This window comes from Diabrotica undecimpunctata, chromosome 10 (assembly GCF_040954645.1).
Source record: "Diabrotica undecimpunctata isolate CICGRU chromosome 10, icDiaUnde3, whole genome shotgun sequence".
NCBI lineage: Eukaryota > Metazoa > Arthropoda > Insecta > Coleoptera > Chrysomelidae > Diabrotica > Diabrotica undecimpunctata.
Genome location: NC_092812.1, coordinates 14,778,314 through 14,806,190, shown reverse-complemented (window position 1 = coordinate 14,806,190; position 27,877 = coordinate 14,778,314). Strand labels below are relative to the sequence as shown.

The 27,877-nt window shown below is 35.9% G+C and overlaps 1 protein-coding gene across 8 annotated transcripts in view; it reads right to left on the bottom strand.

Annotated features, from left to right (window-relative positions):
- LOC140452382 (trithorax group protein osa-like) overlaps positions 1 to 27,877 on the bottom strand; it is a 283,394-nt gene that overhangs the window by 42,759 nt on the left and 212,758 nt on the right. For 3 of the 8 annotated variants that reach the window (XM_072546590.1, XM_072546591.1, XM_072546596.1), the window contains exons 6-8: positions 21,447 to 21,491; positions 13,317 to 13,505; positions 9,085 to 9,451 (exon numbers count right to left, since the gene is read on the bottom strand). In XM_072546590.1, the coding sequence (XP_072402691.1) occupies positions 9,085 to 9,451; positions 13,317 to 13,505; positions 21,447 to 21,491 (601 nt within the window). The remainder of the gene's footprint in view (positions 1 to 9,084; positions 9,452 to 13,316; positions 13,506 to 21,446; positions 21,492 to 27,877) is intronic. The other 5 variants (XM_072546592.1, XM_072546597.1, XM_072546593.1 and 2 more) reach the window with 4 other exon arrangements.

The following is a 27,877-nucleotide window of genomic DNA, read 5'->3' as shown; positions in this document are numbered from 1 at the left end:
ATATCCGGTTGAATTTGGGATAACTGCAATCGAATGTCAGGTTCCGCATTCCGCATTCCACATAAAGAGAGAATGCTGCTTCACATAAGTATGTTGTTCCAAAAGGGAGAAGAATAATTTTCGCTTTATCTGACAAAAATTTAAATTCGTCTTTGAGTTGACACCAAAAATCTACTAGCGATTTACTTTCGAAATGTTTTTTTATCGCAGAATCCGATGTCAAATCTATCAGGCATTCATACTGTTCAGATGTTAAGGAAGCTAGTTTTTTACCATTGCAAGGTATGGACCTGCAACCTAGAAGTTTTCTTTAATTTTATCGTGGAACTCCTCAGGAAAATAATTATGGAAGTTTCCAAGTAAATTTAGCAGACGAGTGTGGAACTCGTTAAAGACAGCTTTAGGTATATCCGATTCCAGTTCTTCTCTAAATTCTGTGATTAGTGGATATTTTTCGCCGATTCTGCCCAAAAAATTAATTTCTTCCTATACGCTTGTATTTTATCATTGGCTGTAAAGACAGTTATTGTCTTTCCTTGAAATGAGAGACTAACTTCATTGGCCTTGTTACAAATATCTATCAAATATGCCAATTTAATTAACCAATCCTCGTTACACAATCGATCACCCAAGACAAAATTGCTGTCAATTAGGACGGTTCTAACTTCAGCTCTCATTTCGAAGAGCCTATGTAAACATTTGCCGCGAGCAAGAAGAAGTAAAGACGAATGTATACTGCCCATGTTATCGCACATCAGTCTCAACAGCCTTGTATTCAGTGGTCGTGATTTGATAAAATTAATTATCTTCACGGTTTCGTCCAAGACTACTTTTGAGGAAGGCGGCATTTTTTTCACAGCGAGGCTATGGCGGTGGAGGATACAGTGACTACTGCTGCATTCCTTGGCTTTTTAATTTATTCTTGAAATGACGCCAGACGTTCTTACAGTCATCGCCTTCGCGCCGTTTGTGCACACATCGACGCAGTTATCCCAGGATTGCTATTCTCTGTGAAAAATCTTTCTATTAACTTGAAAATTTCGGTACCAGTTAACTTGGAAGATTTTATTCAAGAAAGTAAGGTAGCTTTCACATCATCTGCCAAGTCTCCGATGCGGTGCGAGATTGTATTATTTGACAAAGGTACCGTGCTTACTAGTTTCTTGGCTTTATCGTCCAACATACATTAAATTATGTCCTTGACGCACGGTTTTATGAGGTTTTCCGCGATGGTGTGACCTTCACCTGCTTGAACAACGCAGTAACTGACTAAGTAGGACGCCATTAAAGCATTTTCGTTTTATAGTTTTTTGGGCATGTGTCAGTTAGCTGTGCTTCCTTCTGAAGCAATCAGTGGGTTTTCCATTACATTCTGGATGCACCTTTTCAAAATGACGATGTATTTTAGCTGGAAACATTGAACTATTTGGTAACACTTTGCCGCAAATTACGTACTGTGGTTTGTGCACAGACTCTTCAGCCTGTCTAATTATTTCCGCATCAGTAATCGCTTCAACACTGCAATTGAAATCCAATTGAAAAATTGTATCATCCAAATCTGGTTCTGCATAATCACAATATCCATATTTTAACACTTTCAGCGCCACGCCGTGACATATACGACATTAGCATGTTCTACAGCAGGGTCCGTGCCATATATGTAATGGCGTAGGCAAGCATAAATATATAAACTCTCAGAAAAATAGGGGTTATAGTAGGCTTCTCACTGGTTTAAGGGCACTTTGGTAATTGTTTACAATTTGTAAAAGTGCACGTGGTTCTAAGTTTTGTGTACTTACTTATAGAAAAGAGAGGTGCACTGCAAAATATATCTCTTTAGGTGTATATGGACGTAAAATTGGACTTCGAGACCTTGATATGCTTTATTTAGCATAATGTTCTGTTCTTATCAAGGTGATAAGGCAGTGATCGCAAGTGTTCCCCTCGGCTCATTGCAGCAACAATTCAATTATCAGTGGACGGACAGTATGGCAGTATTTCAAAACATTCCTAAGGCTAGGGGTGTTTATTTTTGCATTTGTATAATTTGTATAATACGTCATTTATGTTTATATGTTTATACGTCATTGGGCACTGCACTATAAACATTTATGTGGAGGGCCCACGCCGTCACGTATACGGCACTAACTTTTTTCTTGTCAAATATCTCAATGAAAAAAATAATGCACAAATAAATCATTAAACGTAAGCAATAACAAAATGCTTTAAGCATTTTCCACTGTTGGGATTTGAAGACATGCCTTGATTTTTCATGGACGCCTAAAGTGTTAACTTTTTGTTAACTTTTTAACATAATAACCATTCCTGTTCGATATTGAAGTCACTGCCTCTACTGGAGTGACTGTGTCAGTGGTATTAACTATTTTTCTGAAGGATCCAGTCTTCAACCAGCGATCCATTACTGAACAACAAAAATAGGAATTTTTTTCAAATAACAAGTGGCTAAACTGACACCGCAAGGATCAAGTGACCGCACAAATGCACAATACAAGAATGAAACATGACTAATCACTTCCGTCCGTAGGTACACTTTGTTTGGCGCAGTAAGGACAAGACGATCTTAAACCAGTTCAGAACTGCCGTCTGACCGTGAAACGTCGCTGTTAGAACATTAGGAGCGCATGTCAAACCAATATTTTAATTTTGAAACACTTATCTATTTTTTTTTCTAATGTTTAACAGTTTATTATCGCCATATAGCGGATCACCTGTAGATGCTTCGCGGAGACTCGGTGCTCGAAAGAGCTGTATTGCTGCATGTTCTACAGTTTTTCGAAAGAATATGTACAAAAGGAGGAAAACATTTACACGAGACGACGGTTAGGCAATGTGGATCTGGTGCCGTTCTGATCTGACACCATGTTTGATTTTTCTATGCCAAATAATTTTAATTGTATTTTCTGACGATGCCCTGTATATTTTTGACTTAATTCTGTATACAACAGCTTAGTGTATTGATCTAAGCAAAAAAACGACTTGAAATGGCGAAAAAACAAAAGGCTACATTTCACATGACCCTACAAAAAAAAGAACACCAAATGCCACGAGAAGACTTGACAGACGAAAAGAAGAAGAGGATGTCTCACACTTACCCACCTGCCACACCTGTCCACCTGTAAAAACTGACAGTACATCAATCAATACAATTTTCCCATGTCCAACCGGCCATACTCTCGGGGAATTGACTGTTTGGATTTAAGATTGGCGCCTTTTTTTGAGCCAGTCCTGCCCTGGTGTTTAATATAATAATCTGCTGATGATGTTCGTGTTAATATTAAATCATGAACAAGAATTAGAGAAATTAGTGGAGAAAAGGAAAAGTTTCCTTCAAGAATTGTTTTGATTTAAAAGAAAATACTTTTTAAGTGTCTAGGATCGGTACTGTCCAATGTAAAAATAAGTGAATACCCTAGAGTTATAAAATCGAATGAAGGGAATGGTGAGTGTTGACAGAACAGTTAAAAATGAAATAAAGGAGAAGAATTGGAGTTGTAGTTGCAAAACGGGAAAAAATTTAAAATTAATATATTACAGAGGACGTGTAGGGCAAAAGTCAACACTGAAATTGTCCAGTATGAAAATTAAAAAAAAATGTTAACGATATTTAAACGGGACAAATATGTAGTGACTAATATTGGTATAACCCAAGGAAAAACAATATGTTTCTGCATGAAAATGATATACGTTTAAACAATTAAATTATTAATTAATTTACATTAGTGTCTGGATATACAGCGTGTGGCATTAGTGCGAGGAAGTCCATTCACTCATTTGTCGTAAGAGATACGAAAGAAATAATTTAGGTAAAAGTTAGGACCATACTTTAAAAGTATTTTCAAATATATACACTCGCGATCATAAAATCCGGGTCACCTTGAAAATCACCGATATTTCATTTTTAACGAGCTTTATCGTAAATAATAACACAAATAAAAACTAATGCATGTTTCTAAGAATTGTTGCGGTTTCCTTTGTAACAAAGAATTCCAATAGTGCCGATTTCTCGGTAAAGTGCACACTTCCCAAAATGAACGCTACCTGTAACTCCGCTTGTTTTAAATGTCTCGTTTGTACTTCGACTTTCTGTTCAAATGCAACGGACAAACGTTTATTATTGCCACTATTAGTGTTTATTAGTGCCATTATTAGTGTTTATTTTTTGACAAAAATGCCTTTGACTGTTGTTGAAACGGCACAAATTGTTGCACTTGTGGAAGACGGTCACACTTAACGGCAAGTCGCAAGAACTGTTGGCGTAAGCCTTTCTACGGTTCAATGAGTGCTTCAACGCTTTCAGGAGGTTAGTTTGCTAACCAGGCGATCTGGCTCTGTGTTTCAGGCTTTACGAAACCGGACCTCAACTGCGGTTATGCATCAAAATCGTCTAGAGGAAGTACGAAATCGCAATTTTAGTGTTGCAACAGTCAGAAGAAGACTTCGTTCTTCTTGACTATCATCTCGGGTAATGGCTAGAGGACCGCCACTTCGCCGGGTGCCTCGAGTTGCACGACTAGCTTTTGCTCGACAATACGCGCATTGGGGAATTAACGATTGTAGCAAAGTGTTATTCTCAGATGAATCCCGTTTGTGCCTAACTGGATCCGATGGACGTGTAAGAGTTTGGAGGAGAACCGGTGAACGATTTTCACAAGCTTGCATTGCTCCAAGAATGCCATTTGGTGGAGGCTCGGTCATGGCTTGGGGAGGTATATCTTCCGACTTCCACACAGAATTACCATCCATCGAAAATGGGTCCCTAACTGCACGAAGGTACATTACGGAGATTTTGGAAGAACATGTTATGCCCAACATGGCAGGGCTCGGAGAAAGCGCCGTTTTTATGCAGGTCAACGTGCGACCGCACGTTGCCAGGATCAGTATGTAATACTTGGACGAAGTTGGAATTACGAGGGTACCCTGACCAGCTAGGTCTCCGGACCTGAATCCCATCGAACATCTCTGGGACGATTTGAAAAAACGTATTCAACATACACCTCCTCCTAACAACGCACAGGAGCTTAAGGATCTGTTAGTGAGAGAGTGGAATAACATACCACAACATGTAATCCGGAGAAAAATTGGGAGTATGCCCGTTGTCTGCAAGAGGTTATTAGAGCAAGGGGAGGCAATACACGATATTGGTCATTGAAATTTCACTGATTTTTTACAACGTTCTGTATTCTCCATTTTTTTCGTATGTCTGTTTTATCAACAATTTTATTTTTCTGTTTTTTTTTTTCAATAAAAACAATAAAAAACCATTTTTTTTTCTTTCAAAACAAACATTGATGACAAATAAAAAATAATTAGCCAAAAAAAAGGTTATTACTGCACCAGAGGCAAAAATATTTAAGAAACTTGAAATTTTCAAGTTGACCCGGATTTTATGATCGCGAGTGTATTATTAAATTTTTGAACTCTTCCCAATGTTCTCGTTTTTTCAATATAACGTTTGGCAGTATTATACAAGGTAGTTTAAACGATTTTTTTTTCGTTAATTTCGTACGTTTTTTCATTAATTTCGTAGCAAAATTAACCTTGTAGAATTGTAGACATTTGACATAAAAAAATACATTTATGTTCAAAAGATTTTTAATATAGTCTATAATTATTTCATTTTTGTATACACGGTTGGTCGAAACTTGGAATGAGTATTTTCTGAGTTGGAAATGGAACACCCTGTATTTTAGTATTGTACTGAAATGTTATTTTATATTAATTTATTATTTATTAAGCAATCCCTATACCTAACCTTTAATTTGTGAGTTATTCGTGATTTTTTGAGCCAAACGTCAAAGCGTCTCTTCTTGGTTGTCGTCTATCTGGGAATTACCGATGATAAATTCTTGTTTCTAGTAGCACATTTTATACCGTCCTGGCACAAAAGCCATATCAATACGTCCCTCATTAAAAAATCATGTTAATAATAGTAGCGAAATAACAGAAACTATAAAAAAAATGTCTATTGTTAAACTTTTAAGCAAGTTTATTGTCAAAGTCATAGCCAACTATAATAGTAGTTCCGAGTGCCCGTCGGCAAGAAAGTTTATGATACATAACTCTTTCCATACTTTGGGTATAGCTTTATTAGGCTGAATCTGACACGATTTCCCTCTGCGACTTTGTTTGGTTTTGGGGCATTTTTCCTCTAATTTTTTCGAAAATGTTCACCCGTCAGACGGGAAAATCGGAAAACAAGTTCCGTCAGACGATATATTCTTTTAATTAAATAGCTTAAAGAATATAAAAAACACAAAAATAAAATTGTCTGATGATAATATAGGTCATTCAAGGCGACCGAAGACTCGAACATGTCGGAAAAACGAGTGTGACGAAATTCATAGATAACCAGCTAATTTTTTTATGACACTTTCATTAACAGCAGCAATTTTTTCCAATTTTCTTGTCTGACCGGTGAAAATTAGAGGAAAAACGCCCCAGAACCAAAAAAAGTCGCAGAGGGTAATCGTGTCCGACTCGACCTAATGAAGCGATTCCCAAAGTTTGGAGAGAGATCATAAATCATAAACATTTTTGCCGACAGCCGAAACTATAGGTAAAATATTGTGTTTTTATTAATATTCAATCCCAAAAATCTTAACTACTTATTTATTTTGATATCTCATCAAACACTAAAAAATTAAGGATCGATCTAGATCTGTGATAACCACAGTAGTCTATTTCGACCTCCGGGGGGTCGATGAAAACCTGCAAGTGGTCTACGTGGGCGAAAAAAGATTGGGGGTCTATGAAATGAGAATGGGAGTCAATGTCAAGAAATTTCAAAAATTACAAAAAATAGTATCATTGATATAATTTTAACATTAAAAAATTTACAAAAATATATTAATATAATTAATATCGTCGGTTTAAAACTACTTTCACTTGACCTCGAAGCATTTTATAGGCGTCTCACTCGCTCCATAGTATGCGCCTATTAGCGTCGCACTCTACGTTCTTTCCCGGTAATAAAACAGATAAAGATTTGAAATATTTTCAAACTCTTAAAAAGAAAAATTCTTTAAGCAAAAATATAGTTCAAAGACGTATTGATGAATTGAGTTATGATGTTGAAAGCTTCTTGTGTAATTATTTGCAAACGACCCATTTCTCTATATAGCTGGACGAATTAAGCATTATTATTGGCATATGTTCGTTTTATTGTGGATCAAAATATCCACAAAGAATAATTTCTATTTACGAGAACTTTGACAACCGATACTAAAGGTGAATCAATATTTCATGTTTTGAAGGCTTACTTCTTGGAAAAAGCTATTCCTATTAGGTAGATGTTACATTAAAAGAGGATTCGATTGGAATAACCACTACCGTCGAATTTAAGGTACAGGTACTTTTACTTATCCCGTATTATGTAATACCGCACGTTTTTAATTGCTTTTCCATCTTCATACCTAGTAGAAAGAGATTTCAGCGTAGTTATAAATCTCATAAAAACAAAAAAGAAACAAATTGGGCATCATTAACCAAGGAGATTTGAGATTAAACCTAACTAAATGAATGCCAAATGTTAAAAATGTATTATTAAACTATCACTCCCATTAAATGGATTTATTTTTTGCTTAGTTTTTTTGGATCAGATACAATATTTTGATTTAAATTTAATTAATAAATGTATTCACTACTGTTAGAAATTTAAATTATTTAAAATAAATAGCAAGGGGTCTATTTAAAATTGAAAACATGACGAGGAGTCTACGAGAGAAAAAAGTTTGGGAATCTCCAATCTCGATTATTATTGATTTTTTTTTTATTCGAAAAATTATATGTGATTGAATATTTTTACGGCGAACCTGAAAAAACTTCACCTAATTTTTGTTGCAATTAATGTTTGACTCAAGAAATCGCGAATAACCCAAATTAAAGCAGTTATAGGACAGCTTAATAAATATTAAAGTATCTTAAAATAAAATTTCACTACAATATTAAAATACGGGGTGTTCCATTTAAGAAAACTCTTACGACAAACTAATAATTGGAGTTCGCCGCACCAATGCCACACCCTATATATTAGGCGTTTACGCGCCTATCCGGCAGGGATCTATGGAGGAGTATCACCGAGCGCAAGCCCTTATCTCTTGCCGTACTGCTCCTCCATAGGTCGATCAGACACCAGTGTATTCTAGTCTAGCTAAGTAGCAGATTTACTTCGGATTTGAAACTAGTACGTTAACCTTTTTTTCTTGACCAGGACCAAAGCCTGAACTATCGTCTGTTTCATAATACTAAGTTATAACATAAATTCACACTCTAAAATATGACCTACAGAACCTACACAATTTGCTGTTTTAAATGGATTCTTTAAAAAGAAACCAAAGACAACTATTTACAAAAAATAATGGGACAGATAAATACAAAAAGATCCAAGTCCGAAATATAGTTTATAAAATTTGACTCACTACAATTAGCAGATAAAAAGCGCCATTGTGTTGGCTCCTTTATGTAGAAGACACTTATGACCTCTCAGGTGAAAGGTGGACATAAAAATTCATAGATTTTATGACTTTTCTAAACCCAAAGATCCAATTCACCGTGTAAATAGAGATTACCAAACAAACTGCATTTTTAGAAATTGTGGTAGAACGAAATTTAATCGGAACACCTGCGCACAGAGTATACCGAAAACCAAGCTCGTCCATTACGTCGATTTAGATCTATTAAAAGAATGAGAAAATAAGAATGGGAACAATTTATATAGACCAGTGGAATTTTTCTCTTAATCATAATAATAAACCAAAATCCTCATCTGCTCTTCAAAGAAAGTAGAACAATTATTGAGTTTTTAAATCTTCGGAAAGACATTATGGTTAGTAAAATGAAATGCATATTATTACAAAAACAAATATCAAAATTCTTCAGTTCTTGGGTTAGACTACGTCGAGCTTTCAACTTCTTGTTTGAAACCACCTTCAGGACTTGCTCCTGTTCAAATCACAATCTGTAAACTGTAAAATATATAAACAAGATCAAGTCATGAAGATAATTGCATAGGATTAGAAAACTCGATACTATACGGAAAATGGCTAATATATAAAAAAATCTTACCTCCATGAGGTGAAGGAGCTGATTGTGAAGAAGGCCTCTGTGGTGGGTAGTCCGGGTTACCAGAAGGTGGATACCCACCATAGGTAGAATAACCATCCATTGAAGCTGCACCAGAACCAGTTGGAAAGGAATCCTGGGAGTTGGAGGAACCCGGAGATGGTACCGATGTAGCTTTAGCACTCTTTTTCTTCGATGTTGCTTCGACTTGGTTTATGATCGGCTGAGGATCAATACCACCTCTATCAAATTGACATTCGTATGCTAGCAAATTTTTAGTGTAGTGCTTCCTGAGCGTGTAAGCAGCTGATGATGAAGCACCAATCCCTAGCAGACCAGCAATATCTTTCCAAGTTTTATTTTTAGTCACCTGTAATGGTGGACGTTTAAAAACAAATCCAAGCTTGGTTATCCAACTGATGGTACTGAGGTATCAGATTTTTAAACTTGAAAAGGATTTAAACACAGTTTTTTTTATATCAGTTATATTTCTTCAGTTTACATCGGCAAATATTCCACTACATAGAAAAACTCGTTAGTCACAATTCTATATTAAAATTTTTTACTTAGTCTGAATTATCATATCCGGAGTTAGAAATACAGAAATACCGCTAAAATATATTATATTATTATATAAATATAAAACATTTTTAAATTGCAGTTCGGACATTTAATTTTTTTCCTCGCCCCTCATTCCTGAGGAAAAGCAATTCCCAACTTACAAATTCAAACAGCAAAGAATGCATTGGGATATATCAATTGATATGATTTTGTAAGCCTATACAACAAAAGATACTGTAACAATGAGTACATAAATATTTCTGTGCTCAACAAAATTCGGTGGTATTAGTGTATTTAGTTACATGATTCAATAAATGATGGCAAAAATGAGATTGAATGAAACCAAAAGAACTAATTTTTTAATGATCCGTTTACTGATTGACTGACTTTGAAGATGCTGAAGTCTTATTGAATTATTAGAAAGTCTAGTATTTAAGGTTAATTTGAATTGTTTGTTTTTACAAGAAATTTATGTACAGTCAACTGTGCCGGAGTCGGTCGAAAAAGAGCACTCCTCAAAAATCTCCTATTCACACATAAAATACAAATCCTTTCCCTCACTGACATCCGCCTAAAAATCCCACCTAATTTTACTGGATACACGGTATATCATTTGTCCAAAAGCCAGGCCAGTCATGGTAACGGTCTTTTGATCCACCAAAATATACCCTCCACACTTCACACACCTCCTCCAGCTATCCTTGACCAGCTCCATGACATCGACTACCTGGCAGTTGACCTACACCCACCATATAACACCGAGATTACGATAATTTCCTACTACAAGCATCCAAATACACCCCTTTCCTTACCCCTTGTCGAGTACTTTTCTACACTTAACAAGGCGGTTTTAATGGGCGATCTGAATAGCAGACACACTCAATTTGGTGATACCTTCACAAACATCCCCAGCAGACAGCCCTCAGACCTTCTTCTAGAGCTGTCCATTTCTAGAATCACCAACAATGAGGTCACGTTTTTCTATCACCGTGGAATGTCCATTATCGACCATATCTTTTGTACGAACAGCTTACTAGATAGGTTCGATGATGAATGCTTCATTGGAAATTCAATAACCTCTGATCACCTCCCACTTCTAGTCAAAACTGACTTAAATTCCCCTCCACCCATAAGAACTGCTATCTACAAGACAAATAATAGTAAAGCAAATTGGGAACATTTCCAACAATATATCAATCAAAACCTCCCAGAGTTAGGCGATGTCAACACACAATCAAGTTGACACTGGGATTTCAAAATTGAGAAGCTTCTTCAAGAAGCCTCATCCCTGACAATCCCCAAAACAAGATACAATCCATATACTCCAACTCTTCCATCTAAAATCATCGCACAAATTAAATCCAAACGCAAAATGATCAGAGAGTATAAAAGATTCAGAAATCCCCTCATCAAAACAGAGTATAACAGGCTCTCGGCGGTTATAAGGTTGTAAGTGAACAGACTGAAACAATTACAGTGGTGTCGTTTCACAGCCGACCTTGACACCGAGAGGGTGCTAGATTCTGGAATCAAAGTCCTAATGAAACAAAAAAGTCAGCCACGATCACATCTCTTAATTAACAACGTCATTCTCAACAATCCACAAGAAAAGGCCGAAGCCTTCAAAGATACATTACAGGCCGCCCTCGTTTCCCCTAATAACCCAAACTTCAGCGAAAGATCCAAAAGAGACGCCGAAAGGAGAGTGGAAGATATATTCTATTACCCTCAGGCACACTTGGGACCACATCCTCACTGAATGATGTGAGGATGTGGCTGAGGACACCGTCAGGCAGATGTGTAGTATTGGAAAAAACACAGCTCCTGGCCCTGATGGCATCCACAGAAGATGCCTCAAAAATCTTACAGAGAATATTATCCCGTTGCTCACCAACATAATCAATGCATCTCTTACGCTGAGCTGTTTTCCAATTCCATGGAAAGTGGCCAGCACAGTTATGATTCCCAAACAAGGGAAAACCCTCACCAACCCTGAATCGTACAGACCCATTTCATTATTGAGCACCCTAGGTAAAGTATACGAGAGGATCCTTAAGGACAGACTCGTAGAATTCCTAGACGCCCACCTTGCCATTCAAGACTACCAATTCGGGTTCAGGGCTTAACACTCACGCAAAATGCATTGGTTGAAGCAACAACTTTCATTTCAGAATCACTTAACGAAAGGAACCACGTCATAGGCATATTCCTTGACGTTCAGAAGGCATTCGATCAGGTCTGGCATACAGGCCTGGTTGAAAAACTCCGCCTTGCTGGATTGCCCACACCTTTCGTTAAACTAATCAATTCCTATCTCTCTCATCGGACAATCAGGATAAAAGTAGGCGAAACTTTATCCACACCCTCTTCACTCCACAAGCTGGAGTGCCCCAGGGCTCAATTCTTGCTCCAATATTATACACAGTCTACAATAATGACATCCCCCGCCCACAGCATGGACCCTTCTACTGTATGCTGATGACACTACTCTCCTCACGTCGGGATCACACAAAGAGCGTGGACAATTGTCTGTATTCGAAAGAGCGCAAAACTATCTAGACAGAGTCATTAGGCGGTGCAATAAATGGAGGGTGACTATAAATCCCTCCATAATACAACTAATTTTATTTAACCTATTTAACCTTATTTATCCTTCTCACAAGGTGAGGGCAAATACTCACCAGGCTTCCTCAAAGAAAAGTTCCGTTCCCTCCAGCTAAACTTCTCCACAACACTGTACACGAACTCCCTGATGAGAATTTTCAAATTTTAGAATCAACCCCCATCAAATACCGCAGCTAACTACTGCACGCCAAAAATGCTGATCAATAGCCGTTCCATTGTATGGCTGGTAACCCCTGAAGTACCTCCCTTGACATGCTTGGCACAAATCATCCAAATTCCTCTTACGCGCTTCTAACACATCGCAAACACGCCACCTTCTGAACCCCAGCTCTTTAGTAGTCCACTACTTCTCCCCACAAAACATCATTCATCACGTTTGTCACACCACCACTACTCCACAGTACCCCTTCCTTGAAGAAGCGTAAAGCTTAAACAAGGTTAAAACTCTGGAACTAGAAAAGAAAAGAAAACTAGAAGTTTTAGATGAGATTCGCCGTTGATTACGATAATGGATAACTTTCATTTGACAAAATGCAGATATCGCAACAGATACCTCGCTGTTGGATTTTTTTATTTGAGTTGCTAATCCTTACCTATTACGGGTCGAAGGTGGAAAATAAAATGTCCTAATGAATGTATAAGGGTTAAACAGTGTATTCAGTGTAATCAGTGCTTATTCCGTAAATATTACTCCGTATTAAGAATTCAATTCAGTTAGTAAACTACATCGATGAAAGAAGCGCCCTTTGTTCTACATACATTTTTCATACTAAAAAATTTTATAAAACAACTGGTTATTGAAATAAAAATGCTACAGGTGAACCATCAATTGAAAAACCGTAAAAATCCATAGAAAAATACACGCGGCTCTGTTTTACCAAGTCACAACTTCGAAGACAAATATTTGTTATTAAATTTTGCACAATTCTCTGTACAAAATTTAAAACAAGTACATTATAGCTCGTTTTTATTGCTTGCCTAAATTTGTTGAAATCTTCGAATGATGTGGTTTGGAATTGTAGAGCCCTCACGTAAACCATGGTACAAACCTCCATAAAGCCCCCACGATCCTTAACAAACATATACAAGCGGAACAAATCAAGGGGATTCTTGGAGATAGTCGGACATGTGGTGATAGGGGTTCGCCTATCATCCATGAACGCTAGCAATTTGTCTAACCAAGCTTTCCTTTCTGGATTTTCATCCATTTCGTACAGCTTACTTAGGCTGTCGGTTTTCTGGAAACACACAATGGTCACAGTACAAAAAACGAACAATTGGTCAAATATATTGACCTTATTTGAATGTATAATGTTTTAACAAACTAAAAATATGTAATTCATCATCTCGAAAATTGATATATTTTAAGGATTTTTCGTTAGTGCTACAAAAAATTTAACTTAATAAATCTCACCTCATAGTAACTTTAAATTTTGATTTAATTTTTTTTAACATGGGTGTTAAAAACATTTTTTAACTTTTTTTACTTCATGTGAAAGTTACGTGAAAGGCTTCATAAGGGGTCTCGTGGAAGCTGTAGCTGTTTCCGCGATAATTTCCCGTCTTAATGGATATTTTTGATCGCAGTACTACTTTTATAAAAAATGTTAGCTATTCTTTTTCTTCTAATCTAACAGTCTACATCATGTGGCATATGAAGAGTACATTATTAATTTGCCTCATAAAAATAAATTTCGATTTTAGCCCTTTCATTTCTTGTAAAAAGCGAGATTTCTCTTTTGATTCTATCTTTCAGATGTATTTTGAAATTCCGTCGTTCAATTATAATTTTATCAAATTATTTCGAAATCAATGACAGAATAGCATTTTTGAACTTGAGAAGACGCCAATAGGTATCCATATTTCATTCCCGCAAACTATACCAAATATTTTATCAGCTTTGCGTAAGTTGTCTCCATTTTCGTAGTCCAAACCTCTTTATCGTAAACTTCTGTATATCCAAGTCGTGTATGGACATGTCGTGTCCACTTTGAAACCTTTAGACCACGCCTTCCAATATTATTTTTTTTTATAAACACTCAAGGAATTATTGATTACAAAATATTGGTAAAAATGAAAACGGGGATAAAACCCCGATTAAAAAGATAATAAAAAATTGTTTGTTGAAAGTATTACACATTCAAATATTGTCTAAAACATGTAACATGGTTTTAATTTAACTATCCGTAACATATCTAATTTTGGTAGTTCTCTTTTGCGACTCTGATGAATACACGCCTGGCATACTCCATTCATTCAACACAGTATGCGTCTATAACCAAATGATGTTCTACATGCGGTTAGAGCTAGCTTGTTAATTAACGCTGGGTATACAGGACTATTTGTATTGTATGTATTTTACTCACTAGTTAATTTCAATAGCTATACAAAATAAAAGTGCTTTACCTTAACAAAGATCAAACATTTAAATATAATTCGATTTTTTTTATATTTATTTCGCACAATAATTTTGTTATATTGTCCCCAACTCACACAACGTGTCAAGTGAACTCGATTGTTTACCATAACGGTTTATATTTTCAGTTTGGTTTTCATTTCGCAACTTCCGACCTTATTTAATCTGTTTTTTTTTGCTTATTTCATCCATTCTTTTATATGGATAATAACAATGGACTCAAAACACTTTCGGTTTATAATAAATTGTTTTAACTTTGTGCACAGAGAACTCTGAACTGAGTAGTAGCTCTCCAGTACGCCACGTAGGACAGGGAGCCATCATGTCGATCTGAGACTGCGCAGGGAAACTCTGAACTAAGTAGGAGCTCTCCAGTACTCTACGTAGAACAGGGAGCCACCATGTCGATCTGACATTGCACAGGAGAGCTCTGAACTGAGTAGGAGCTCTCCAGTACTTCACGTAGGACAGGAACCCACCAAGTCGATCTGAGACTGCGCAGGGGAACTCTGAACTGAGTAGGAACTCTCCAATGCTCCACGTAGGCAGGTGTGAATAGTTGATGGAACATGACATACACTCACTTATAAACACACACACACACACATACACACACACACACACACACACACACACGCATAAACACGAAATACACATACTTCACCAACTTCACGAAATACTACACCATGCCAAATGACCAGACGCCGCACCACAACTGGCTGATCATACGGTGAGATTGATGCTGCGACCAACATCATCCAGCCTTCTGCGTGCAAAATTGAACATAGGCCTCCCCTAATTTCTTTCAGTTCTATCGGTCTTGAGCTCCCTGCAACAAATCCCAGCGATTCTTTTGACGTCGTCTATCTATCATGTAGGTGGTCTACCTCTGGTTCTTCTGCTTGCTCGTGGTCTCAATACTGTAATTTTTTGGGTCTTGGTTTTGCCACTGCGTTAATAATTCTGGCCAAATGGCCCACCCAGTTCCTCTTCAGTTCTGTGACGCCTGTCCTTATTGTCTCGTTTCTAACCCTGTCTCTGAGAGTCAGTCCAAGTAACGGTCATTCCATTCTTCTTCGGGCTACTCTCAGTTTGCTTACTGTGGCCTGGGTTATAACCTGGGTTCATAACCTAAGTACTTAGGAACTAATAACGTATCTTTTAAGTTATCTGTTATCAGAACTATGTCGTCTGCAAATAGAAGTAGATAGGAGAGCATTCCGCTGTTGACATTGAGTGGCGACCCACTACAATTGCTTGAAAGCATGTTCCAGAACTGCCGTGAAGAGTTTGGGAGATACCGTGTCTCCTTGTCTGATTCTTCTTTTGCTTTTTATACATTTTTGTATCTTTGTGTAATCTTATGGTTGCATTATTGTAAATTTTTTCGATCAGTTTGGTTCAACTCTCTTTTCCAAGTTATATTTCTATGGGGGCTTCTACCATTCTGTGGTTGCTACCTGTTGAAAACTGGTTAAGGATTGTAAAATCTCTAAAGATTTGCTGCTTGTCAGTGAACATAAAATTGATCTCGTTCCTAGTTTTTTCATCGGAGTATAAGGTATAAACCCTGACTTTCTTGTCAAATCATAAGATAAGAAGCTGACAGCAAATAATTTAAAATAGTCCATTTTAATGGCAACAAAAATCTGGAATATCCACAATCATAATGATGTAGCCTACGCAGAGGTTTATCCAGGTCCGCATTTTTTCTTCTTTAGAAAGGTAGTTTATGCGCATTTCTGGTCTCCTCATTTTAAACGGTGTTTCGTCATCTACTGCGCAAATCGCGCTGTGTAAAGTAGTTGACTTTCTCTTATCAGATACGGTATGAAAAGGATTGTGCTCTGGTGGGACTCTTTCCGTGTTATCAAGCCCTTGGTGACTTGGTATGTACTTGGTACTAAAATTTTCGTACACATATGGATGTCGCGAGAAGTACAGCTTTTTGCATGGTATTATAGAGATGTTCATTAAGACCCAGCTGTTTTATGTTCTCTGGGCGGTTTTTCGGAATAACACCAGTACTAGATAGAATAATGGGTATGTCTTGGTGCTTTTATATTATCCATTGTCTCCTTATTTGTATTTCTAGATGTACTTGGTTGTATTGCAGATTATTGTTATTAGGTATCACCACATCAATAAGTGTTGTTTGTCTAGTAAGTTTATTAGCTAGGATGAGGTCCGGTCTATTATATGCCACTAGTTGATCTGTGAGTACAGTGTGGTCCCAGTATAGCTTGTTGTTGTCGTTTTCAAGTATTCTGTCAGGGACGTATTGATAAAAAGGAAGATGGTCGGTTTGGAGAAGTCCCAGTTTGTTAGCTAGTTCTTGGTGTATAATCTTTCATGGTCGAGTCATGGCGTTCTTTATTATCAGTACCGACAAACGCCTGGCAGCCCCCGGTAAAATGTTGGATGGTTTTCTTGGGCTTGGCATCCATACAGGCATTTGTCATTTTGGACTTAAGGATCTTTAACAATATATTTCAGGTAATTTAGTTGGAATAAGCTGATCCTGAGTGGCAAGTAAAAAACCAATAGTACGACGCTGTATTGTCGACATATTCTTGGCTGATCTCATTGAGATGTCGCCCATGCAGAAGTTTACTCATCCAGGTGTGCATATTTTCTTGCTTAGTCAGGTAGTTTATGTGCATTTCTTGTTCCCTCAGTTCAAGCGGCGTTGTATAATCTACTGCGCAAATTGCTCAATGTAAAGTAGATGTGTCAGCCTGCGCCTGAAAATAGATTTTTATATTAGTAACCTGTTTATCCAGTTGCTCACCTATGTCCATAAGTCCTCTTCTCCCTTGATATCTCGGTAATGTTGTTCTCTCTACTGCACTGCGTGGATGGTGTTTTTGCGCCTTTATGAGAAGTGTTCTTACTTTCCGCTGAAGACTTTCTATACCCGTTTTTGATCACTTTACAATACCAAATGAGTAGCTAAACGCGGAACAGGCGTACGTATTTATTGAATTAAACAGATTTTTGCTATAAAGGTATGACCGAGTCAGCTCAAACTCAGAAGTTAGTTCGGTTTTCATTTGTTTATGGTCAATTTTTCGCGCTTGCTTTATTCCGAGATCTCTTATTATTATTAATCGCCATGACCTTTCAACGTAAGACTTTTCTGGTCTTTTTCAGAGCCTTCTATGCTTTTCTGTCTCTCATAAACGTTATGTGAGCGATCCACTATATACGAGAAATAGAAAAAGCTGATAAATATTTAACCTAAATGAGGTCTATATACAGAAAGAAGTTTAATTGGCCCGTCCTTTTTTATTAGCCCCTTAAACGGAAGAAGCTGACCTCTTGCTTTTGCGAGAATGTCATTCATTGTATTTTTTACTAAATGATATGCGCAGTGATTTTTTGACATGACTGAAATTAACTAGTAGATAAAATATAATAATCATACTCATTCATTCAAACTAAGCAACCCACTATCTATTATAAATTACAACTATTATGACATATTTGTTATAAAAAATAGTACAATTAGTTATCGTTAAAACTAATCGTAATAAATAAGCGTTAGTGAATCACCATTGTAAATATCTATTTTTCAATAAACAACAAGTGAGTAAGGGTTAGTGAATCACCATTGTTCATAAACACATTTTATTTGTCAATAAACAATTATCTAACAGCTATGTTGAAATATTAAATTTAATATTGCTAAAAATGTGTTTATTGGGTCGAAATACCAAAATTATACGAATGATAAGAAATATTCACATAAGTTATAAAAAATTGCAATATAAAAACCAATACTAGAAACCCACAAAAATAAACAACAGACCAAATGATAATTTTCTATTTGATTTTTTCGTTTTTGATTGTATATGTGATTTGTTTAATAGAAACGGTATGCTGGGATGAAAAGACATAAGTAATGACGAGATATGTGAAGTGGAAAAATATAAAATACGAATTGCCTACATGAGAATGCTCAACATCAACAGTATGAAATGGAAATCTGAATTTAATCCATTGTAGTTCGATCGAGACGATCAATAATTAAGTTTGCGATAACGGCCAATCAAATGATGATAAAAAATAAATTAGTAAATCTACCCTCTAAACAATGTTTGTGCCTTTAATTAAGAATTAATCCGTTTCCTACACCGATTTGATATTATGAATGGAATGAAAACATGGATGAGTGGATGAGTTCACTGACCATGGGTCAAAAAACTGTTCAAGCAGTGGGTCGAAGTCGGTGATTTTAAATCGAATATGAAATCTAAAAGAATATCTTTCAAATAGATCCTTTAACCTGTCAAGAGTTTTAAGAGACTTTCACCTCTTCCCAAATCTTAAGTTTGTAACTGAAAATCGTTTTCGTTCAAATGAAATGGCGATAGCAGTGGTAAATGAATATTTTAAAGAATTTTCAGTCACCTTCAGGGACGTAATTCTGTTATTAGATATCATTGAACGAGAAAACTGTATTGAACTTGAAGACAATATTGAAAAATAAATATCTCAAGAGCATATTTTCTCTTTTTCCTTTGCTGCCAAAGGAGGGTACAATGTATTACACACACTGTAAGATATACTTGGAGCCTGCTAAGCAAGTCAGACCAGAAGTGTAGAGTTAGAATAGAAGCAGAAAATTAGAATAGGTGGAATAAATTTTTGAGAAAGATCATTTCTATTAAACATTTGACTTTTTTATATTGGTCATTATTGTTCCTAAACTAACTAAATTTCAAAAACAAAAACTTTGACCTTACGTCTATGTCAAAAGAAAATTAAGAACAAATAATCTACATGTAACCTAGTCTATAGCTAGTTGGCTTTTAAAAATTAATGAATGATAGTTGAGTATTCACTAAGTATGTGAACGCAACACAAACACTGTTTTTAATTTTTACTGAATCTGTCATTTTCACAGATGTTTCGCTAAACATTAATTTCAAAGATTTGAAATTATCCTTTTAATAAACCTATGTTTAACGAAACATATGTCAAGGCAACAAATAAATTAGGCGGAGATTAAAGACAGTGTTTGTTCAATGTTTGAAATCCTGATGGAACTATTTCGCGGAACAGCATATGCTAATATGACAAATAAATTCAGTGGAAATTAAAAACAGGGTTTGTTTTCAAGTTCACACACTTAGTATCAATTTCCATAGTATCAGTCGATTCCATAGAGATTTTTTTATTGCTAAAATATTCAAAATGGTAAAAACCTAAACTATAAAAAATACGGTTTTTAGCGGCGGAATGTAAGAAGGTGGTAGGAACTTTTAATTTTTGTTACTATTCTTTTATAGGTAGATTTCCGCATAATTGCATCTTTTCGCTGTACCTACCTTCTATTCTATTTTTTTGGGTACATTATAAAATATGTTATCAGAAGAAAATCATGTCTCTAGATCTGATGATTTATCTATTTCGATTCAAATGGTTAATATCAACATATTCAACATTTTATAATATTTCAGAGATCCCTTATTATTTCCCATATTACTGTTTTTATGTTCAAATAACATTATTTTGTAATGCCATTCTTAAAAATAATCTGTTTGTAAATTTATACGATCATAACTTACTGTACGTTTAACTATTTATAATACAATACTTCAAAATGTCTTTTCTCTCTCTCTGGCAGACTGACAACAGTTAACACTTTGTAAGACATTTAACTAAAACAATACCGTCACAAGGACTAATAATCCAATTAAATACTGCATTATGTAGAAATAAAAAATACGATATCAATTATTATTCGTATTCCGAGTTTGGGTCGTTTCTTCTCTGAATGACCATACTGGGTCCATCTAAACGTTTTGCTAGAATTACATGTATCTTCCTCAGGATACAGATGGTAGGCTGTGGCCAACGTAATTCAATAAACGTTCATTGGGCTGGTAGGGAGTGCGATTACCGGACAACGATTCTCTGTTGGTGCATTCTGGCACCAGTTGCAGTGCAGTGCAAAGTTGGGCCCCAAATGGTAGATAAGAAGCAGCCTTACTATATGTTTATATATTCAGGATGCTCTCGGATTTCTATTGCCTCACGATTTTTTCTGAAACAGAAGTCGGGATTTTTGGAAAGAATATGGGTTTCTCAAACAATATGGAACGCCTCATGTAATCTCAATGAGAATTTCTTGGCAGTCGTCTCTCGTTGCAGAATGAGTGCCAGAATTTTGAATGCAGAACTGGATCCCTTAGATCAATCGTCGCCTCACTTTTACGAAGCTGGTCATTTCGTAAATCTCGAAATCAAGAGCATAAAATATGCATTAGATCGTCTTTCTCACCATTGAGTTACCGTGACCAAAAGTCCATCTTTCTTCCGAAGAAACTACATATAATTGTAGCGAAACGTTCATTTGATTCCAGACACAGGTCACTCAAAGAAGACAAGAGATATCGTTCAAAGCTGGAATAATAATTGATCATTCCGACTGTAGCTGTGCATTTCATCTAAAAAGTACAATTATTGAACATGTACATTGTAGTATATTTCTGAAATTGTGGTATTATAGCTCTGAGTTTGATCATATTATATGTATAGACATTATAAAGATCCTTTTCCAAATTGGCAAATTGGAATATTTATTGCCAACGTTTAAAAGTTAAAACCATTTTAATTTTTTTAAGTTTTGTTTTTACCATTTTGCTCTACTCTAAAAGTATCTATGTTCTAAAAAAGCATTAAGGGACATGCCAATAATACATGCTTAGACAAGCTGTTTAGTTTTAGCACGAAAAAAAAATTGTTTGATATAAACCTTTGAGCGATACGTGTCCGGAGGAGGTACGTGGCTGTTAAACACCTAAAAATACCCGAGAGTTAGTAAAAGTAACTTAAAAAAATGTTTCATCAACCCCACTCTTTAATATGTATAGTGATAATCTATAACAAAATTACTTTTTGGTTCACTTGTTGATAAAATGACATTGCTTTCCATAAAGCATAAGTCCCCTTCCCATAAGTCATAAAGTGTCATTGCTTCTCATAAATTTTTAGTCCAAAAATCATTAACAGAAATTTATTAACTGATTTTTACATACATGTTACTACCACACAGTTTTTGAAATGCCACTGGTAGAAAAATCATCTTTTTCTTTTCATTCCTTTGTGAATGAATCTTTATAGCTTCGGGTAGGAGCCTTATCCCCTGTTTTATCCATACTTTCCTGTATCTTGCATATTTTAAACTTTACCTGAAAGCTATTTTTAACGACTACGTTCTTCCCAGTCGTTCTCAACTCTAGAATTTGTCTTGTTTCAGGTTTCACTGTTCTTATGTGTGAGAATCAACCCAATTGTTATTGTTGTATTTCCTATAAGTTTGTTTTCCGTTATTCTTCGTTTCTTAGTCTTTCTCATTTGATTGTCCCTGTCATCTTCTTGACGCTTTATATATATATATATATATATATATATATATATATATATATATATATATATATATATATATATATATATATATATATACCTATATTTTGGATTCACGTTTCTTCTGGGTTGCGTTACAGAATTATTAATTCAAATAAATTGGTAATTTTAGAAGCTATTATTTAGCATCGATACTACATAGCAATGTGGGAATAGATGGAGATGTGAACAGTAGAGTTGGAACTAAATAAAATCGAAGGAAGCGAGTGGTGCGTTTTAAGACAGAAAAAAAACGAAACTGAAAGATACATTATATAAGATACACAATATTAATATTTAATTCTTGAAAGAAGTAACATGGTAAGACCAAAAGAGACCTGGTGGCAGACAGCTGAGGTAGAATGTGTATGAAGCGAATTAAGATCGGTCTGAACTAAGGTCGAAACATGTAGAATATTAAGGAAGTTCACCAAAAAAAATTTAATCACAGAAAATTGTTTTCAAAAGTATGTAAATAGATTATACTAGTGATTACAGTACAGGTAGTGAGTAGACACTTTTCTACGATCCATATAGAGAATAGGTATATTTCAGAGAAGTGACCCTGACCACGTGAGCCATGCTTTGCTCTCAATTCCTTACTGAGAGAAAACATTTCCCATCACTTCATCCTTCAAAATCTAGTTACCTATTTCCTATCTCTTCCTGTCTTAGCGACCTGACGGATCGCGGCTAACATGGAATCTCTTCTTCAGTTTCTATGCCACTGGGTTCAGATTTCTTGTCTGGTACGCATATAATTGGTGACGTGCAGCGATCTGAATTTTGGTGACTTGATCTTGAATGGTGAACTGAACACCATTCTGCAATCAAGATTTAAAAGATTTATGAACTTTGCGACATGGAATATACGTACTTCAATGGACACTGACACGGATAGACCACAACGAAGAACAGCAATAATAGCTCGTGAACTGAGAAAATTTAATATCGATATTGCTGCTCTGAGTGAAACCAGAAGAGCAGAATAAGGTCAACTTAAAGAGCATGGTAGTGGCTAACCTTTCTTTTGGAAGGAAAAGCAGAAAACTAAGCTCGGATATATGATGTGGGCGTTGCAATAAAAAACGAGCTTATCGACCACCTTGAAGAGCTTCCCTCTGGAATAAGCGAAAGGCTTATGTCGCTCCGCCTTAAGCTGGTAAATAACCAACGAGCAACCATAGTTTGACTTTTGATAAGGTACCATCGGCAAAGAGGGGATAGGCAACAGCAACTACGAAATTCTCTTGCCCACTAAGTATTCAGAATACACTTTAGTAATTATTAACACCCTTTTCCGACAGAAAAATAAATTCAAAACATCATGGCAACATCCAAACACTGGCGCTTGATTGAGTATGTAATTGTTCGCACTAGAAATCAGTGTGAAGTAATGCTGAGAAAATATTTAAAAAGTGCGGATGACTGTTGTACTGACCACCGACTAATACGGTCTATCATGATTCTCCGCATTCCGTGAAAAGACATAATCAAAGAAAACAAGCAAGAAGGAAACTAAACACTGCTGGCCTTACGAACAACAAAAATTAAAAAAAAAAAAAGCAAGAAATACTGACTGCTAAGCTCTGCGATGAATATCCTAACGACATTGAGGAGCACTGATCAAAGTTTAAGCCAGCAATACTCTTATCTTATAGATAAAAAACGTAAAGCGTACATCGCTTGGCAAAATCACCCAAATTCAGTTGCAAAAAAACAACACTACATAGCTACCAAAGCTGATGTACATAGGCAATCTTGGCAAATCAAAAACGAATAGTGGACAGCTAAATCATGTGAAATACTTGAAATTGAAATTAACAATACCAGGGCTTTTTTTAAGGTAACTGTATACGGACAAAATTTTAAGCTACAGACCCACCACTTAAGGACTAAACCCATTGCTTTTAAGAGATGGCACTTAACTTATTATCATACCTCCTCAACCAACTACCGTTAGAAAGAACCTTTAGAATAGTTTTTAAATAGACAGTCGGAGATACTCCACATCATTCCTCAAAAACCTCATCTAAGCTACGTTCACATCTTACAAGAGGTCGAAATAGCAATCAAAGAACTAAAAAAAACAAAGCAGCTGGTGCTGACGGAATTTCAGTGAAGTTCTTGGGCAACACTTGCGCAGAGAGAGGCCCAGCACTTGGGCAACATACTTATTTATTTATCAAAAAAATATGGAACACTGAAATTATTCCTGCATTCCTGCCGAACTACAAGATGACTCTATTGTTACCATCTTTAAAAAAGGCGACAAGGCCTTATATGGAAATTACCGGGGAATATCATTACTTTCTGGAAAAATCACATCTAGAATTCTAGCAAATCGCCTATTGCCTGTTGTAGAACAGTCACTGCCGGAGATAGTGTGGTTTCAGACCCAATCGAGAGACCGCCGACATGATTTTTAGCTCAAGGCAAATGCAAGAAATATCCAGAGAACAAAACCTTCCACTTTATGTGGCCTTTATATATCTTGTTAAGGCCTTTGACACCGTCAACCGAGAAGCATTCTGGAAAATCTTAGCCTCTATTGGATGTCCTCAAAAATATATTAACGTAGTGTGTAGTATACGTAACGTAGTACTGTATGACGATATGACTGCCAGCGTTTTTACCAGAGAAGGAACCACTGAGTCCGAGTTCAGATTACCAAGGGAGTTAAACAGGGGTGTATAATTGCTTCAACATTGTTTTCCATTTTTGTGGGAACAATAATGCATCTTGTTAGGGAACCTTTACCAACATGTATAGAAATAGAATACCGATTTGACTGAGGACTGTTTAACCTAAACAGACTCTGTTCCAAAACCAAGGTGTCCCTAACTGTAGTAATGGAGCTTCAGTGCACCGATGGCAACGTGATAATGGATAACTCAGAAAAATATTTGAAAATAATCTTAAATGTATCTAATCAAGGGGTACATGAATTTAGGTCTGTCGCTAAACGTAAATAAAACACAGATTCTTTACCAACCTGCTATAACTTCCAACGCTCCCGAACCACCCATCAAGATTACTAGTGAAAGTCTTAAAAATATTGATCACTTTTCTTATGTCAGCAGTCATCTTTCTAAAAATGCGACCATCCATAAAGAAATTCAGTGCCGACTGAGGTGTGCCAGTGCAGCTTTTGGTCGCCTTATGACAAGGGCCTTTGACAACCATAGCATCAGCATCCACACAAAACCTTACGTTTACCACGCCATAGTGATTCCTACACTTACCTAGGGCTGAGAAACTTGGGACTTCCTACAGGCTACACCTAAAGTCTTTGGAAAAATATCACCAACCTTGTCTTAAGAAGAATTCTGAAAGTGACCTGGAAGGATTGAATGACCAATATCGACATCTTGGAAGCATCAAACTCAACAAGCATTGAAGCCATGATTGTGAAGCACCAACTTCAGGTGGCCACGTGGTCCGAAAGCCTGATACGCGCCTCATAAAACAAATACTATTCTCACAAATTAAAAACGGACAACGGAAGCATGTAGGACAACAGAAGCGATACAGGGACAATGTTAAAAACAACATAAATAAATGTGACATCGTTTTTAACATCTCGGAAATCTTCGGTGAATCTTCTATGAAGGTGCAAGAAACTTTGAACAACAGCGACTAAGTCATGAATGAATAAAGAGAAATCGAAGGAAAGAAGAAGAACTTTACCATTTAAATAATCCCCAGCAACTGGCTGCCAACGCAGACTAGTTATAAAATGATTGTGGTCGAGTACGCAGTTCCAGAATCGGCCATTTAGTCACCGCAGAACGCACAACTCACTATTTGTTAATGATTGTTGAGAGTAAATGCCTACGGTGACCGTAATGATTTTAAAACTCCCTTCTTGGAATATATTTTAAATTCACGATTCAAAGGAGCCCTAAAATCCAAGATATGTGCCTCAAAAATCATCACAAAAAGTATGTAACAAGTACGTGTAGTAGGCATGAATGCAATTCCATTTATTGTGCTCCAGCCACATTATGGTAGGTTTCATCAAATAGTCTAAGCTGAGGAAAAACGGAAAGATGGAGAGGCACGTCAGTTAGCGATATTCCTCACAACACAATCTACATTGGATTTCAGAAAATAAAAAAATATATATCTATGCAAAATATATCTTCCAGAATGCCTTAAGAGCACGATTTGTGAGTCTGTATTTAAATTGGTAAACAAGCATACTATATGGATTTCAAGGTTGTTTAAAATTTCTATCAAGAGTTAGGGTTGAAGAAAGTAATTTCAAAAAGCTATTTTTTATTATCAATCATAAAATTAGCATGAATAGTAAGTACACGACTTATTATCATACTGAACTTTTGCTTTGTAATTTTTAAACCAAGTAGTTGGATAGTATGAAAGCCATACTAAATTCTAGCCATGTGTTTAATAAGGATATAAAAACAATACATTATAATATATATTAATCATACACTATGCAAAGCATCAAAAATTTGTGGCAACAGTAAATTGTATATGTGCGCAAAAAGTATACATACACACTGCAAGTGACCACATATTGCATGAAAGCTGTAGTTGCTTCCACTTTTTTAACACGTTTTATCAGTCTAGTTTTTTTTACAATGTTGTTCTGTTTCCACTCTTTTTCCTCATTATTTGGTATATTTAATATTTTCTTTACTATATTTCTTACCTCATTTTTGTTACGTGTTCATCCACCTATTCCCCGCGTCAAGGGAGGGCGTCAGGGAACTTAATTTGGTTTGTTCTTTCTAAATTTTGGTTGTTCGTTCTTGCTGTGTGGCTTTTTATCTCTATACTTTTATGTAATATATATATATATATATATATATATATATATATATATATATATATATATATATATAAATATGTTCAAAATATTAGAGCCGTCTAGTAAAATTTAAGTATTTTTATAAAAGGTGTATATACTTGAGCTATATAATGTAATATACTCATCCGCGGTTTTCATTTTATTATATTGTAACACTTTATGAAATTGCCAGACTCCATTTTATGTCAATGTTGTGAACTCATGCGCATTTTGGTGTTTATTCTTAGTGTTTAATATGTTTAGGTTATTATAAATAGTTTGCATTGCTCTCTATTGATATTCTGACTATCGTATACCATTTTTTGTGAATTTAGCACATATTGCGTGTTCGCTATCAGTTGTACCAGAACTGTAAGCGAAATACATCTTACCAAGTGAAAAATAGGAAAAAAATCTTTATTATTGAACACTGATAAGTCCAACAGAAATAAAACACCAATTTTAAGTTTCACGGTCATCCGTGGACCGCAAGGGAAAAACTTGGATTTGGCCCTAAGCGGCACAAACAAAAATGTCAAAAAAAATTACCACACCACGGGACGCAAGAAACATTCGCAATATTGTTTTGGCAAACAGAAAACAACCTCGCAGGATTTTAACAAAAATTATGCAGGAGTCTGGCGTCAACATTTCACCAATGACAATTCGTCGGCGAATAAAGGACCTGGGATTTTCACTGCACAAAAAGCTGTTGTTCACACCACCCATGAAGAAAAAAGGCTTCAATAAGATCACAAAGATTTGGTCATTGAAGATTGGAAGCAGGTATATAAAATTACTAACATTGGTTTTTATGTAGTTTACTACAATTGATCAATTTTTCCAGGATTCTAAGATAATAGTTCTAAAAATTATTATGTACAAAACATTGCCGAGGCCGATCCTCACCTACGCGCAGAAACACAGAAGGATGAAAGACTTCTGGGAATATTCGAGCGTAAGAT